The sequence below is a fragment of the Bombus terrestris genome, chromosome 17 (assembly GCF_910591885.1).
Source record: "Bombus terrestris chromosome 17, iyBomTerr1.2, whole genome shotgun sequence".
Classification (NCBI taxonomy): domain Eukaryota; kingdom Metazoa; phylum Arthropoda; class Insecta; order Hymenoptera; family Apidae; genus Bombus; species Bombus terrestris.
Genome location: NC_063285.1, coordinates 1,107,137 through 1,122,169, shown reverse-complemented (window position 1 = coordinate 1,122,169; position 15,033 = coordinate 1,107,137). Strand labels below are relative to the sequence as shown.

Sequence of the window (15,033 nt, the reverse complement as noted above, 5' to 3'; positions counted from 1 at the left end):
CGGTCGACCCTGACGTGAAGGGGTGGGACACTTCCCCTGACGGGAAGTTCGAACTAAAAGAACCTAATGTGAAATCCGAGTGCCACTGAGAAGAACGGCGTAGATAAACTCCATGACGTGTCATTATTTATTGATTATTTATGGAGGAAAGGACTAAAGGAAACATTAATACTTTGTACTCGAAAATTCCATGAGGTGATTAAAAAAAGAAGCTATGGTCAAGACATGTAGCTAAACTATGGAAAGAAAGAGAACAAAGCTAAAGGCTAAAAACATTATATACTGGTGGACACGGGAGATTGAGATGGGTGGGAAAGAACTGATCAAGAAAAGGTATATTTTAAAAACTTTGAAATAGAGAAGTAGACTACACCTAGAAGAGATTCGTAGTGCTGGGAGAAGGAATGGATAAAAATGAGGGGAAATGACATGATGTACTCGGTTAAACTCCGACCTAGCCAGGAAGTTAAAAAGCTCGAAAGTAACCTTAGGTTATGCGCGCGCTCATCATCACGATACCCGAGGAGGAGAGAGTGGAGAACGGCGAATTGGAAATTTTCAAAAAGAGGGAAATTCTCAACTGCCCTAAGCAATGTGCAATACACACTCAGAAGGAAAGGTAAAGAAGTACGGGGGTTTCTGTGAAAGTATTGGACGGGCAGGTATACGGTTGTATTAAATACATTATAATTTGTTAAAAATTACCCTGATCCCTCCGTCAAATTCCTATAACAATAACAACGGTGGCATCAGAAAATATTAATCGAGTAAACAAATTAAATAACAAAATGTTTCCAGGAATTCCTTGAAATCCTACCATCATGTATTTGTATTTGAGTATTTTGCGCATCTATGGTGAAGTGAATCAGCTAATTTTAACACATAAGACTCGTTGAATTTGTCAGAAATGAGTAAGGTAAATGAAGGTAACATGGAATAATTGTCGTTAGTTATCATTTCTTAAATAAAATACATTACCAGGAACGAGTGTCTTGAGCAATTTATCCAGTTTTTTGCATAATTCTATTTTCTCGATGAGAAGATCTTTTTCTACTGCTGCTAATCCTCCAGTTTGTTGTCCAATCAATTGAGCCAGAGCAATCGTTACATCAATGTTGTAAAAATGATTTGGGTGGAGAGTACTTTCGTAACGACTTATAAATTCTTTACATGCAATAATGTCATTTTTCTTCATGGTTGAAAGGTATATACCAATATTTTCTAATATTTTTTCAATTTCCACATAAGGAACAATTGATTCACAAATTTTGCATATATAATCCTGTTCCTGTTCAAAAAAAGTTTTTGGTAACATGTATCCTGGACAATTCCTGGAAAGAAGCAAACAGATAAAATCATTCTTGTATACAAATAATTTGAAAAATAATGTTCCCCAACTTTTCGTAGTATTTTTGTGTTAAAGAGAAAGTGTTTAAGACTTTAAGAGCTCATAATACTTTTCAAGAGAGTGTGTAATTATCATAGATTCTGAAAGCAACTCTTTTGCTGTAAAATTAATTTTTTTTATTTACAAGTGTCTGACATTGTACGTCAGCCACTTCGCAACATATTCCAAATAAGCCACAGCATAGATTTAGTTTAAAAGTACTATAACGTTGCCACTCTCATTCCTGGACCATCAATATAAAAATGACTACTTTATGTTATTTTTATTTTTATTTAGAAAAAATTGTATTTTAGTTTAAATTATGTATTTTTCTTTAAGATTAAATCAGGATTATTATTAATATAAGCTCGCGTTTGTTTTTTATATTTTTTTTATACAAAATTAGCAACAAAATATATTCGAGGCCAGACACTGCGCATCCACGTGAGTGCACCACATAATCACGACTATCAAGCATAAATAGGGGGCTGGTAGTTCGATTCAGTTCCTTGATTAGTGGCTTCAAGAACCGACTTAGAGACTAGATCTTTGAGAAACCAAGAGACTCATAATCGGTTGATTCGCTTCAAGTTTAATGAGCTCGCGAAGAGCTTAATCACCTAGAATTTGCCTGATCCGGTTTTATCTGTCTGTGTAGAGCTCTCAAGATCAACTTGATTAAATTAGCTAACGAAGGAACACTTTTGGTTTAAGGACACACTCTGGGATAAATCTAATGTTGATTTAAGGTTGAGTTAAGATTCGTTCCACGTCTAATGATCTAGCGAGGAGCGGAGCTTCTTAGTAGCGATGTTGTTCAATAAAACTTACTGGATTTACTGAGTTTGAGCTTTATTTACAAAGCCTGTCGCACATGCGCAGTCAGTTTAATTAATAAGATAGATTTTAAGCATCTCAATTATCGTACATATTGAAAACGTTTCAGAATATTATAAACTTCCGTATTCAAACTTTCAATATTATATCATTATCATTCAAATACTTGTCATTTCAGTTTATTATATTAGTATTGTTGTATTTATTGTATCACTATTATTATTCATATTATTTTCATTGAATAAATCTCTGTTTAAAGATCTTAACTTGTGAATTTCTACTCTAAACGCGCCACACGAACATTATTTCCACTCTTACTCCACTCTTACGCCACTGATGCTAACCGTTCTTTTATCAATAACAGGTGCCATAACCTCTGAGAGCGCTTCTTCAAGATTGTCGTTATAATATTTATTAATGCCAACAAAAATTATTTCACAGCAATCTAGACGAAGAAGCTTCGAAGTATGATTGAAGCGTGAATTACAAGCTCTTTTGGATAGTAGAATTTCCATTATTCGAATTTATGGAGGAAATTAATGGAGTGACGACTGCTTGAATGAGGGAATTTGTGGATGGTAGAACACGCGTGTTTTATTATCATTATCGTTCCACTTTTCAAAAAGAATAATTCAAGAACAATTACAAAAAATACAATATAATATAAATTTTTAAAATCATTTATGGATTTCATATTTTTTTTTTTTACTGCTATATCTAATAAATTTGTTAATAGCTTGAGCTGCGTTGAATCATCCTATTTATACCTGAAGACAGTGGTTTCCAACGTGGAAGGCGCGGAGTATTGCCAGGGGAGGCGGCAACATTTTTTAATAAAACATTAATTTTCATACCATAATATCTACAAATAAATAAAACTTCATATTGTAAAGCACGTATATGTTATAGCAAAATTTTATTATTATTCTGTTAATTGTAGTTTTCAACTTTTTTTATTATTTAAAACGTGTTTATATTATTATATCTGTTAAAAAAGTAAAAGGTAGGGAGGCGCGGAAAGAAATTTTTTTTTAGGAGAAGCATAGTAGCATAAAGGTTGGAAACCGCTGTCTCAAGACACTTAAGTCCATTAATGTCATGCTGGCCCCAAACGTCTTAGGAATCGCCGAGGAGGACGCGTGGGATCAGTGGCGATCCCAGCTGAACAACGAGAGAGGCGAACATCGAGACGCGGAGGCGGTCCTTCCAAACTGAGAAACATGGAGAAGCTGCCGCGACCTCCCGCTCACCTATAGGATGATCCAGGTGCTCACGGGACACGACGTATTCGGCGAGTAACTGAGGAAAATCAGACGGGAGAGACGGACATCTATCACCACTGCGGGGAGGGTAGGGACACGACGCAGCACACGCTGAAGCTTTGTCCGGCATGGGAGCTGTCCCGCTACACCCTGTGACACGTCATAGGTAAAAGATTGATCCCCCTCGGCGATTGTACAAGCGATGCTGAGCGGGCCACAGGAATACGAGGCTGCCCGCCTCTTTTGCGAGCGAGTTATGCTCGCAAAGGAACGAGCAGAAAGGGAGAGAAAGAAAAACTCACACCCTTGTAGGATAACGCGATGGAGGGGGATGGCGGTCAGGCGGTCTGGAGCCGCTCCATCGTCGTCTCAACGGACCACGACTAAAAGGGGGGATAGCGCTAGGGACAATGCCCTCCCCCCTCTAACACCAAATTCAACAGTCGGAGAATCATTAAAACTGGCTCGAACAAGAGGACGGGGGAAAGGGGTACAACTGAAGACAATTCATAAGAGGTTCCTGGAGCACTCCTATCATACGCGTAGGATGGGCATCGTGGAGTTTTAGTCGGTAAGAGTTCGACATTACTCTGCTGTTATCGATTATTAGCAACAGCGGAGTGTCCATGAGGATTTCTCCACGTACAAGAAAAGAAGGTCCATTAACGGTTCATAAACGTTTCGAAATAAGAAGACTTTATTATGTCTGAAGATCACTTTCTTGTGGACTTCTGAACGCGCTCTACCTCAACACTAAAGTAATAGAAAGATATGAAATTATAGAAGGACATACTTAGAAATATTGTGTAATTAATGATACGTTTGGGTGGTGGAACGTCTCAATATTAAATTATTCTGATAATAGGTCTTCAGATACTGGAAGTCTCACTATATTGACTTTTACCGAGAAAAGATACAAAAGTCACGCGCAGCTCGAACACATAGCTTACTATTTGGCTTTTTACGTTTTATATTTAAATCAAAATTCGTCTGTGACTCCTGCATTAGATAGAATGGAGGTTATCAATCCGTTAGGAAGATACTTTCGTTTAGGTAAGAATCTGATGGAGGAATAAAAGATTTGTTGGATCCTCATGTCGGAAGTTGGTGAAAATACGGAAAAATTCAATAAAACAGTCGTCGCAGAACCGGAAAAAATATTAATTCATCTAGTACATCGATGGAAGACGTTTACAGGTAGATGGGAATAACCGATTTTTCTACTAGATACCATTCCGAAAATTCCTAATTTATAAATTTATTGGAAAAGTACAGGGAAAACTTAAATTACGGTATATGTATGTTGTACATACTATCTTCTGTTGGTAACTTTAAGTTAATGTACAGATATACATTGAATGTAGTACTGTGTTATATGATGGCACAATAAAGAAATTCATTTAAAATATCGTGTCCTGCCGCGCAACACATCTACACTCCATCCCGCGCGGCTTGACAGCCAACGGTCTACGTGCCGTCCTTTGAACCCTCCATAGGCCCAAGGACCCAAATTAATATTTTATTTCAACATAAAGTTGAAATCCTAACTGCATTGTTCGCACATATGGTTTAAGTCAAACTGTTTGCCTGAAAAGACTTTCTAATTCTAGAAGTGTTTTCGGCCGATTATTAGAAAGGTCCTTGGGTTTATTACGCGCTCTTAAGAATTACGGAGAAAGCGGGTAGTGACCTAACGAAAACAACGGAGAGTTTCCTATAGCTCTGACTAGAGAGTTTCTCTAGCTCCGACGGAGAGTTCCTACGGCTCTCACGGTGCTTAGAGTTCCCATAGCTCTCACAGTGCCTACAGTTCCAGTCAGTCAGTCAGTCAGACGGTCGAGGTCAAGCAGTCGACGTCTATTCATTCGGTCATTCGGTTGATTCTGTTGATTCGATTCAGTCAAAGTCGGATCTGATAAATCGCTCCGTCTACTACGACCCGAGAGCCTTCATCTATCAGATTGGCAGTCAGAATCTGAATAAGATCAAGGCAATCCCCATACTCAGCGACGTTACTAGTGTGTGTGATTATACGAAGTTGTTGGAAAATATATAAGTTATAACACTGTTAATCACGGAGTTATATCATTTCAACCACCCCTATTGTCTTAACGGAAATCAAGGGATCGATCTACTCGCGGCGTCGATTATTATAATCGTAACGGGAATTTACGACTCCCGTTGACGTGTTTCCTCGCGATTGCGTCTCCCCGCGATTGGTCGAATTTACATATCGAATGAGTAAAAAAATTTGACTTTACTTCAGGATTTTGATGTAATGCATATATTATATAGGTAATACGTACAAATAAATAGGGAATTGCATATATATGTCGGAGATGAAAGGACACCGGGACCTCCAATATTTTAGTCTCTATACTTTAACTCGATTATAATTGTTCGAGATCTGTGATAATGAGTGTGGCGGCACTCGACAGCATAAATACCACCACTCAACAATAACTAGAGTCGGACGACGGCAGTGCAGTGGTTAGCGCCTTAGGTTACGAACGTTCGGGACCCGGGTTCAAATATCGGCGCTCGTAGTCCGATTTTTCTTCCACGATTCTTAAATAAGAAAAATACAGCAGTACCCCAGCAGCGACATCTACAGTCAGCTACTACAATTATCACGGACAACACAATACACCTCAGGTCAAATCGTCGGTGTAGTAAGAAATATCTGAGAACGCCATCATAGATAATGTTTCACAAAGTTGGTCCCAGTATGGAATCCTGTGGACTATCCCTCTCCTTATGAACAGAAATTTTATTCATACCTGTTTTAAAATCAGTCAAAATGTGTCTGTACTCAAATGCAGTGAAAACAATTCATCGAAACTATTTTGATTACTTGTGAGAAATTCCTATTATCAGTTTCTCGTAGGATAGAACTTCACTTTAGGGTGTTAAATGCATTCTTCATTGTCACTATGTGCAAACCCTTAAATAAATCGCAAGCTTTGCCACTCTGTGAAAATGGATCCTCTCCATTTTCTAATACCGATTTGAAAATTTGCAAGACTATGAGGCCCCAGAGCGAGACAATTTGGGTTCAATTACACATTCCCGTATCTACATAATGCTTAAGAAGATCTCTAATGGTTGGCAATCGGATGGGGAGGAAACAACTCTCCCTCCTCGGTTTCTTAATAAGAAATAGGCAGATCTCTTTTTATTTTTAGGGAATCTTTCCATAGGTAAAAGTATTGTTATATAGAACGCAAAAGTCCTATGACCTGTTATCAATCAGAAGTTTCACAATTTTTCTGGCTTAGGATTAAATAGCTAAATAGCTGCTACCTAAGGCGACTGTTCAGTTAATGAGCTGAAGAAGTTTTTTAATGGTAATTCTTGTAGCCATCGCTGCTTTTCTGTATCTAAGTTTCCTGCGGCACTTGTTCCTGGAGTTATTTTACGTTTTCCAGTTTTCGTCCTGGTAACATCTTTCGTTATTGTGACTGCACTCCTCCTACCGACCTTTTTATATAATACATTTCTCTTTCAGTTGCAATTTTAATTGTTGGTATCTGCTGCTGCATTGTTGGACTTCCCCTCACTATTACTAATCGTTAATTTTATTTCACTTTGAAACACTTCTCTGAATCACTTCACTGGAGCACATGATTGATTACACACGTCTGTTTACCTCGGTTGCCCGAGCAGAACTTTAGCTACCAAAGGTGTTGGTGTTACTGTGGTTAGTGTTCATTGCGTGCTGTGAATTTGGAGTTGTCTCAGTTTCTGTGCTATCCTGTTGCGCTTGTAAGTTATTGTACGCCCTGTTTCGTAGCGGCGGAAACAGTTTACGTTGCGGTTGTTTTCTGATTACACAGCCTTTGTAGCTAGCTGGGTGGTTTCGATTGCAGTTGAAGCATTTTACTTCGTTTATTTTTCCTACGTATGGACAGTTTATTGTTAGGTGCGTTTCTGCGCATTTGACACACGCCGGGTTTCTGTTGCAGTAATTTTTTGTGTGTCCATATTGTTGACACCGTATGCATTGCGGTATGTCTTTTTATGTCTTGGTGGCGCCACTGTTACTATTGTGTTTAGAACTTTTTTAATTTCAAATATTTCTTTGTTGTTGTTTTTAGGTTCAAGCTCTATTAGAAATAGCGGTAATGGCTGTTTAGTATCGTATCTGGTTATGTTGTTCATTGATCTTACCTGGTGTCCGATTTTTGCTAGTTCCTCGCATATGTTGTTTGTGTTTGTTTTTGGGTGTAATCCCCTGATTACTGCTTTGAAACTTCTGTCGGCTTTGAGCTGGTAAGTGTGATACCCCGCGTTTTTCTCTTTTAGTGCTTTTGTCACTTTTCTGAATGTTTCTGGGGTGTTGGTCCGAACTTTGACTTGGACTACTTTTAGTTGTTTTATGCTATAATTTTCTTTTCCTGCCGTGTTGTTTAGTAGTTCAATGAGGGGGTCTATTATTTGAGCATCTATGTAGATTGGTGGTGGTTTAGCGATGCGGGTTATTGGTTTTTCAACTGGGTCTGTTACTTTCTCTTCTGGCAGTGTGCTGAAGGAGTTTCGAAGATTGATTTCTTGTAGCCATTGTTGCTTATTTGCTACTATAGCTTTCCTACTGCTTGTGCATGGTGTTACTTTTCTTTTTTTGTTGCAAGTTGCCACCTTCCAGCTTTCGTCCTGATGAGTTAGTTCATTGTTGGTTTTATTCTCATAATTGTTTTGTATTGATTCCATATCTATTTCATTTATAATTGAATACTCCTGTTCTTCATTTAGCGATTGTCTTGGGTTTGTTATGCTTGTAGCTCTATTCGTAGAATATGTTTCGCCTTTGCTTGTAATTTTTATTGTTGGTATTTGCATTTTCCACCATTTAGCGATGGGCGTTGACGTTACTATTTTTTTTCCCACTTCTTTTTTGCGTGGGGAGGGGAAAATGCTATTACGCATGCCCAGTGACCCGCATCACTGGGTTATGTGGGAGTCGGTCGGATGTCGTTGCCATACCCATTAAAAACCCCTCCTCCTTCTTCCTCCTCTTAGAGGGCAGACAACCCCGGTAAAACCTGTCGGCAGTCATCAGGGTTGTCCTTTCGTGCCCCGTTGTATCTACTTCTTCGGGCAGTTACTGCTCATATCGTCCTCTCAGCCAGTTCAGAATACTGGGCTGGTCTCCTTCTGCGGATTTTCGTTGTTCCATGTTCTTGCCCTCATTGCTCCGCTCGTTGTTGTTACGCTCGTTCTCCTCCTTGCCTCTTCCCAGGCCCTCGCTGTCACCCTCCTGTGACACATGACGGTCTTGCAGAATTGCCTGAATTTATTCCAGCTCTCGTCCTTGGCGGTCACCGTGGCGATCAGATTGCCCACGTCTATCTTCCCTCCCAGAGCGTTCTCCAGCTCGATCCTTCTGTCCGTCCACTTCGGTCACGCGAAGAGGGCGTGCTCTGCATCGTCGTTCGGGTCTCCACAGTCGAGACAGTTGCTGTCGCTGTCCCTGCCAATCCTTTTCCTATAGACCCCGAAGCTCCCATGCCCGGTTAGCAGCTGCATGGTGTGGTGATCGATGTCCATCTTCTTTTTGGTAAATAGCAGCGCACTCGGTAATAGCTTCTTTGTGATATTTTCTTTTTTGTAGTTGTTCCACTCCTTCTGCCAGTCCTCTTGGGCCTTCTTGCGAATCGCCTCCAGTTCCTCCTTCAGCTTGGAGCCGTCATCCGTGTCAATCCTGGACCCATGGATCTTGTTCCTCTCGTAGGTCTCTCCGAGCATCTTTATCTTTATGTAAATCGGGAGATTCCCGGTCAACACGCAAAGTGCGGCGTGGGAGACGGTACGGTATGCCGTCGTTGTTATGCACAGGGTCGTTCGTTGTGCTCGTTTCAGCTTTTTCCTGTTCTTATCGGTATATGCTGCTCTAGCCCACACCGGTGCTCCGTAAGTTACGATGGACTCCCACACATTGTAGTAGAGCCTACGAGCCAAGCTGGGCGGCCCGTTGATGTTGGGTAGAATTCCCCTAAGGGCTCCTATTAACTTGTCGGCTCTGTTACACACCATCTCGATATGCGCAACCGAACCTCCGACTGGAGTCAATGACGACTCCGAGATACCTGATGCGATCGACCGTTTCGATGTCCGAGGAGCCCAACCTGAGTTTCACCACTCTCGGCACTCACAAGCTTGTGATGAGCATGACCTCCGTCTTTTCCCTCGCCAGGGTGAGCTCGACACTCGTGCACCAATCGTTGGCGATCCTTAGCATCGTGTTGACCTTGACGGAGGCATCTTCGTTCCTCCCGACGGAACATGTGATGGCCAGATCATCCGCGAAGGCGGCTGCTCTGACCATTGGCATGTTGTCGAGTCTCTCGAGCAACCGGTCATATACCAAGTTCCACAGGAATGGTCCGAGGATGGATCCCTGCGGAACTCCCGCCGCCACCTCGTGCTCCACCGTGCCTTGCTGGTTGCTCACGATGATCCTCCTTCCGGATAGGTAATTGCCGATTAGCCTTTTGACCTTCCATGGCAGCTTCCTCTTGTCACATTCCTCGTATATGCTCTTCCAGCTGAGCGAATTGAAGGCATTGCTAATATCCAGGGTGATCATCACGCATATTACCTTCTTCTGTTTGCAGATGTTGGCAAACTTCATCACCTGCGTGATGGCATCTACCGTACTCCTCTTCTTTCTGAAGCCATATTGCCTCCGATGGAATGGGTCCATCCCGATGCATCTCTCGATGATCTTCTTAAAGCATTTTTCCCAGATCTTGCTCATGGTTGGGAGTATGTTTATCGGCCGGTACGCGTTGGGGAAACTGGGATCCTTTCCCGGTTTCCTTAGCAGTATTACTCTGGCCGTCTTCCAGCAGTCTGGGATCCTTCCTGATTCGGTGATGCCGTTGAACGCCCTTGTCACGAGCTCGCTCCTGCGACTCGCTACCAGCTTCGCGATCTCGCCCGGCACGCCATCGACTCCTGCAGACTTCTTGGTGTTCATTCTTCCGGCGGCATCGATGACATCGCCTTCGCCGATGGCGACGCTGAGGCTAATATCTCCTTCTTCTTCGGTCTCTGCCTCTTCGCGGCCCTCATAATGGGGGGATCCGTGTCCCAAGGTGAATAGCCTCTGTAGGACTGCCTTCACCATGTCGATCGGCATGTCGTTTGTTGGTCCCTTGCTTTTACATTTCTTCATGACCGTGCGATAGGGTTTGCCCCAAGGGTCGCTCTCCAGTATCTTGCAGTATTCTGCCCAAGCTGTTTTTTGCTACAGGCGATCTCCTTTTTTATCTGCCTTCGGATCTCCTTGTAGGCGTTGACGAGGGGCTCGGTGTTGCCGGCATTCTTCTTTCTTTCTCTCGTCACCTTCCTGAGCGCTTTGTGCGCCTGCGCTCTCAGTTCCGCGATCATCGGGTTCCACCAGTAGTTCGCGTACTTGCGGCTCGCCGCACCGTTCGACTTCCTTAGCATCCCTTCGCACGTACCTTCGATGCTCTTTTGCAAGGGCTCGGCCCCATCCTCTCCGATAGCCGCGTTGAGGTCCTCCTTCTTCAGTGTGTCGTCGAATCTGCTCAGGAACTCCTCCGGCGACATGTCCTTGGTCACGTACCTGTAGAACTTCGATACGGTTCGGGACTTCCTCGTCTTAAACCTGTGGAGCACGTACAGATGGTCCGAGGCCGAGTATTTGTGCAAGACCGCGCTTCCGGCGTGTATCTCGCTGACCTTGTTGGATACGCTTATTATGTCGGGGAAGCTCGTCTTCCCGTTCATGAAGAAGGTGTACTTTTCCTTGAGCCTCAATGGAAACACCCGGTGGCCGCTTAGTGCCTCCATTAAGACTCTCCCTCTCTTGTCTGTGGTCGATCCTCCCCAACAGGTTGACTTTGCGTTGAAGTCTCCGGCCACAACGACCTTGTCGTGTCTTCTAGCAACGCTCTTCGTCATAGCAGACAGCGTGTCTATGTATTTGCAGTATGCTCGCTTATTTATGTTGGGCGAACAGTATCCGCTGAAGCAGAAGACGTCGCCGACGCGGACGCCCACTATCCCGTCGCTCTTGACCTCCGTTGTTTCATCAGGCAGCTTGCCATTGAGGAGTGTGACCCATATCGAGGCGCCTCCTTTGGTGTCATTAAACCAGTGCGGTAGCTGCCTGTTCGGCTCGGAAATTATTATTATACCCGGCCTAAGTTCGATCGCGCATTGGTGCATCATGTCCTGCGCCAGCTTGCATCTGTTGAGGTTTATCTGCAGTATCCTCATTTACTCGCTTTCAACCGCCTTCTACATTCTGGGCAAGCCAGGGATCCGGTTACGTGGTCAAATTTCACTCCTTTCTCCTTGCTGCAGATGGAGCAGCAGGGTGCGTTGACGCAGGCAGCTATCGTGTGGTCTTTGGCTCCGCACTTCCTGCAAATCTCCTTTCCAGGGCTTATCGCCGTGCACTTGTTCGCGATATGCCCAAACATGTGACATCTGAAGCACTTTACCACATTGGGTAGTGCCTTTATCGAGGCTATCGTCAAGCTGGTTCTGATCTTCCGGCTCACCCCCTCTTTGGCCAGGTAGGCTTTCGGTATCGTCACTATTGCCGATTGGGTGCCCCACGGCGCCATTTTTAGGGTCTTTACTTCGACCTCAGTGATGACGCTTACGCCCAGTTGCTCTACTATCTCCCTGGCTAGTTCTTCCTTGCCTACGAGCGGGTCTATATCCCTGATCTCTACGGAGGTCTTGTCGCGCATTGGTAGCGCTCTCACCTTGCCTCTTAGCGCCGTGTTCATATCCGCCGCGGTCTTTTTGGCGTTGCTACCTGCTTTCAGCTCGATCAGGATGTCACCTGTTCTGGTCCTCCTAATCCCACAGCTCTCTTTTAGGATCTCCCTTTCCCCCATCACGTCTTTGTAGACCTGGATCCACTCCTTGTCCTGCCCTACTTTGACGAGGATGGCTTCGGGTCTGTTACGTATCCTCTTCGGTCCCTCCGGCCTCTTTGGCTTGTCCAATGCCACCCTTCCTGCGTTCGCCTTCCTGACCACCGTCGGCGTGTCTGTTCCTTTTCCTCTCCTTCCGCGGACAGGGATCCAGTCTTCCTTTTCATCGCTGTCCGTGCATTCCGTAGTCGCTTTTGCCGAGCTGTTGCCGGCACAGGCTCCTGCGTATGAGGCCTCCACGGTCGTTGGTCTCTTTCTCTTGGTGTCGCCCTTCCCCTCGACGGGCGATATCTCCTTCCTTTTTCCTTCCTTCTCCTCACTCCTCCCCGGAGGGGTGGTCATCCTGGTGGCCGCGACTGTCCTCGCGTTCCTCTTGAGCCTCATCTCGTCCAACATCGAGTGGAGCTTGATCGCTTTTTTACTGATGGCGTCCCTCCTTTTCTTGATGTCGGTATCCTTTTTGCTCATGAGGTAGAGTCTGCTACCTATGTATTGGATTTCGCGGAAGACTTCTGTGATGATTTCCGTCATCGCCTTCCATTCGCTCATCTTAATGACGATACTGTCCTCGTCGTTGCCTTCGGTCTCGGCGGTTGCTCTGTTCGCCATGGCCTTCCTCCTGAAACATTCCCTTGGTGCCGCCGCTTCGCTGCCGCTGTCCGACATTTCCGCCGGTGTGTCTAGCTCCGAGGTGCTGGCCGCTTCGTCCCTCGTTGCCCTCGGCTGGCTCCTGGCCAGGCTTCTCGTTGTCTTGCACGCGCTCCCCTCCACTGGGGTCTTTCTCATATATCTGGTGATCTTGTCACCTTTGAAGATTTTTTCCTTGGCGATTCGGGTCGCCTTTTCGGTGGGTGGTGTCTTATCCTTGAGTGCCTGCATTGGCATCTCGACATCCTCGATGATTCCCGCGATGTCTTCATCAAATTCGAGGTATCTTCTTGTGCTTTTCTTGCACGTCTTTTCCTCTGTGACAACTGCGGGTGTTTCTTGGTCCCCGGTCGCGTTTACCGAACGAGGGGAGGCCCTGGGATCGACCTTCCCCTCGCCGTTCGTCCAGTCGTTGGGTGGCCGTCGGGTCGAGCCTGGGACGCTATTCGAATCCCCGACGGGGCCTGGAAGCTCCGAAACCCCATGAGCCGTAAGTTTACTTGACTTACAGTACTTGTCCATTATTGTGTTTGTGTCTTAATATACATATATATATATATATATGTATGTTTGAGATGGATGTCCTTCGACTTAGCCGGTCGTCGTATAATCCCACTGTATACTTCCGCGTGTATGCGATTCGTGTCTGTTCGACGCGGGGAGTTTCGACTGGCCCTCCACGGTGGCGCTCTCCACCACTCCTTGGTTACCCAGGTAGCCCGCACGGTGGCGCTTCGGTCGCGCGACCCAAGATGGCCCCCGCTCTGCCCCTAACCTCACTTTTCACACACAGCACTTTCAATCGTTTCTCTCGCTTTTATACCAGCGAGCTCACCTATTTCTTGTGTTCCCACTCATTCCGGAGCACTAGAAACTTCACTTTCGTGCACTTTCCGCCCGAATTCTTTAATATACCCAGATATTTCGGTTATGCCTACGGAGCGACGTGCACGTGTCCGTTCTGCTTGCCGCCATCCCCAAAGTGTGTTTCTTTTCCCACTTGCCGCACTTTCACTGAAGCACTGTTTCCCATGTCCGTTTATCTCGGCTGCTTGGGCAGGACTGTTGACCGAGTAAACTTGTCTCAAAACTTTAAACGCGTTTTTCTCAAAATTACTTTTTTCAAGTTGACGTGCACGATATCTCAAGTTCCAATAAATCGATTTATTTGAGATTTGGTGCGAATATTCTTTATATATTTTTCTATCGCCTCAACCATGGTCGGATTAAAATTTTTAATTTTACTATTTTAAAAAAATTCGGAAGTGCCAAAAAAACATGCCAAAAAGGAAAATTATTTTCAAACGGCCGCCATTTTGTGAAAAAATAATTTGTTGACTCTTCCAAGGTTCATCCTATAGTCGAATCTATTCTAATTAAGAATCCGTTCAGCTTTTTTGTTTCAGACGACCAGAAGGGTCGATATCATGCACGCCAGGACACCCTTTCTTTGGACCTCCACTTTGCCAGCTCATAACTTTGTGAATTTTTAGTCTTTTTCGGTTAATTTTTTATGTAATCTTAAAATATCAAGATACAAATCATAAAAAAATGGATAGTAAAAATATTTTTTGTTTCGTTTATACAGAGCTTCAAAAATCGCTCGAAATTCATACCTCTAGACTAAAATACCCCCTTAAAAGGAAAACAATGATCTGACCCGAATCTCTAATCTTCGCATTCTCTTAACTCGTATGTTACATTTTGATCAGTTATATCAAAGCGATCTTCCTCGTTTGTTAGTAATATTTGTTTTGTTGGCAGATAGAAGAAGATATCATAGTAATAAAAAATATTAACTGGGATATAACAAATTGAAATAGCGAAACACAGACGTCGGTCAAGAAGTGTGTGATGTGAAATATTTTCCGGATATATCTGTGGCATACTTCGGATACATTTTACAAATACAAACATTTGTTCTTACATCAAATAAGGATAAAGTATTGATATATGCATCACAAGTTAAACTTTGAGATAA

General features: G+C 43.7%; 1 protein-coding gene across 2 annotated transcripts in view; it reads right to left on the bottom strand.

The window, feature by feature from the left end:
• The window catches only part of LOC110120155 (SET domain-containing protein SmydA-8-like), a 56,233-nt gene that overhangs the window by 13,313 nt on the left and 27,887 nt on the right, over window positions 1–15,033 (bottom strand). For both annotated transcript variants that reach the window (XM_048413651.1, XM_048413650.1), the window contains one exon: window positions 979–1,331. In XM_048413651.1, the coding sequence (XP_048269608.1) occupies window positions 979–1,331 (353 nt within the window). The remainder of the gene's footprint in view (window positions 1–978; window positions 1,332–15,033) is intronic.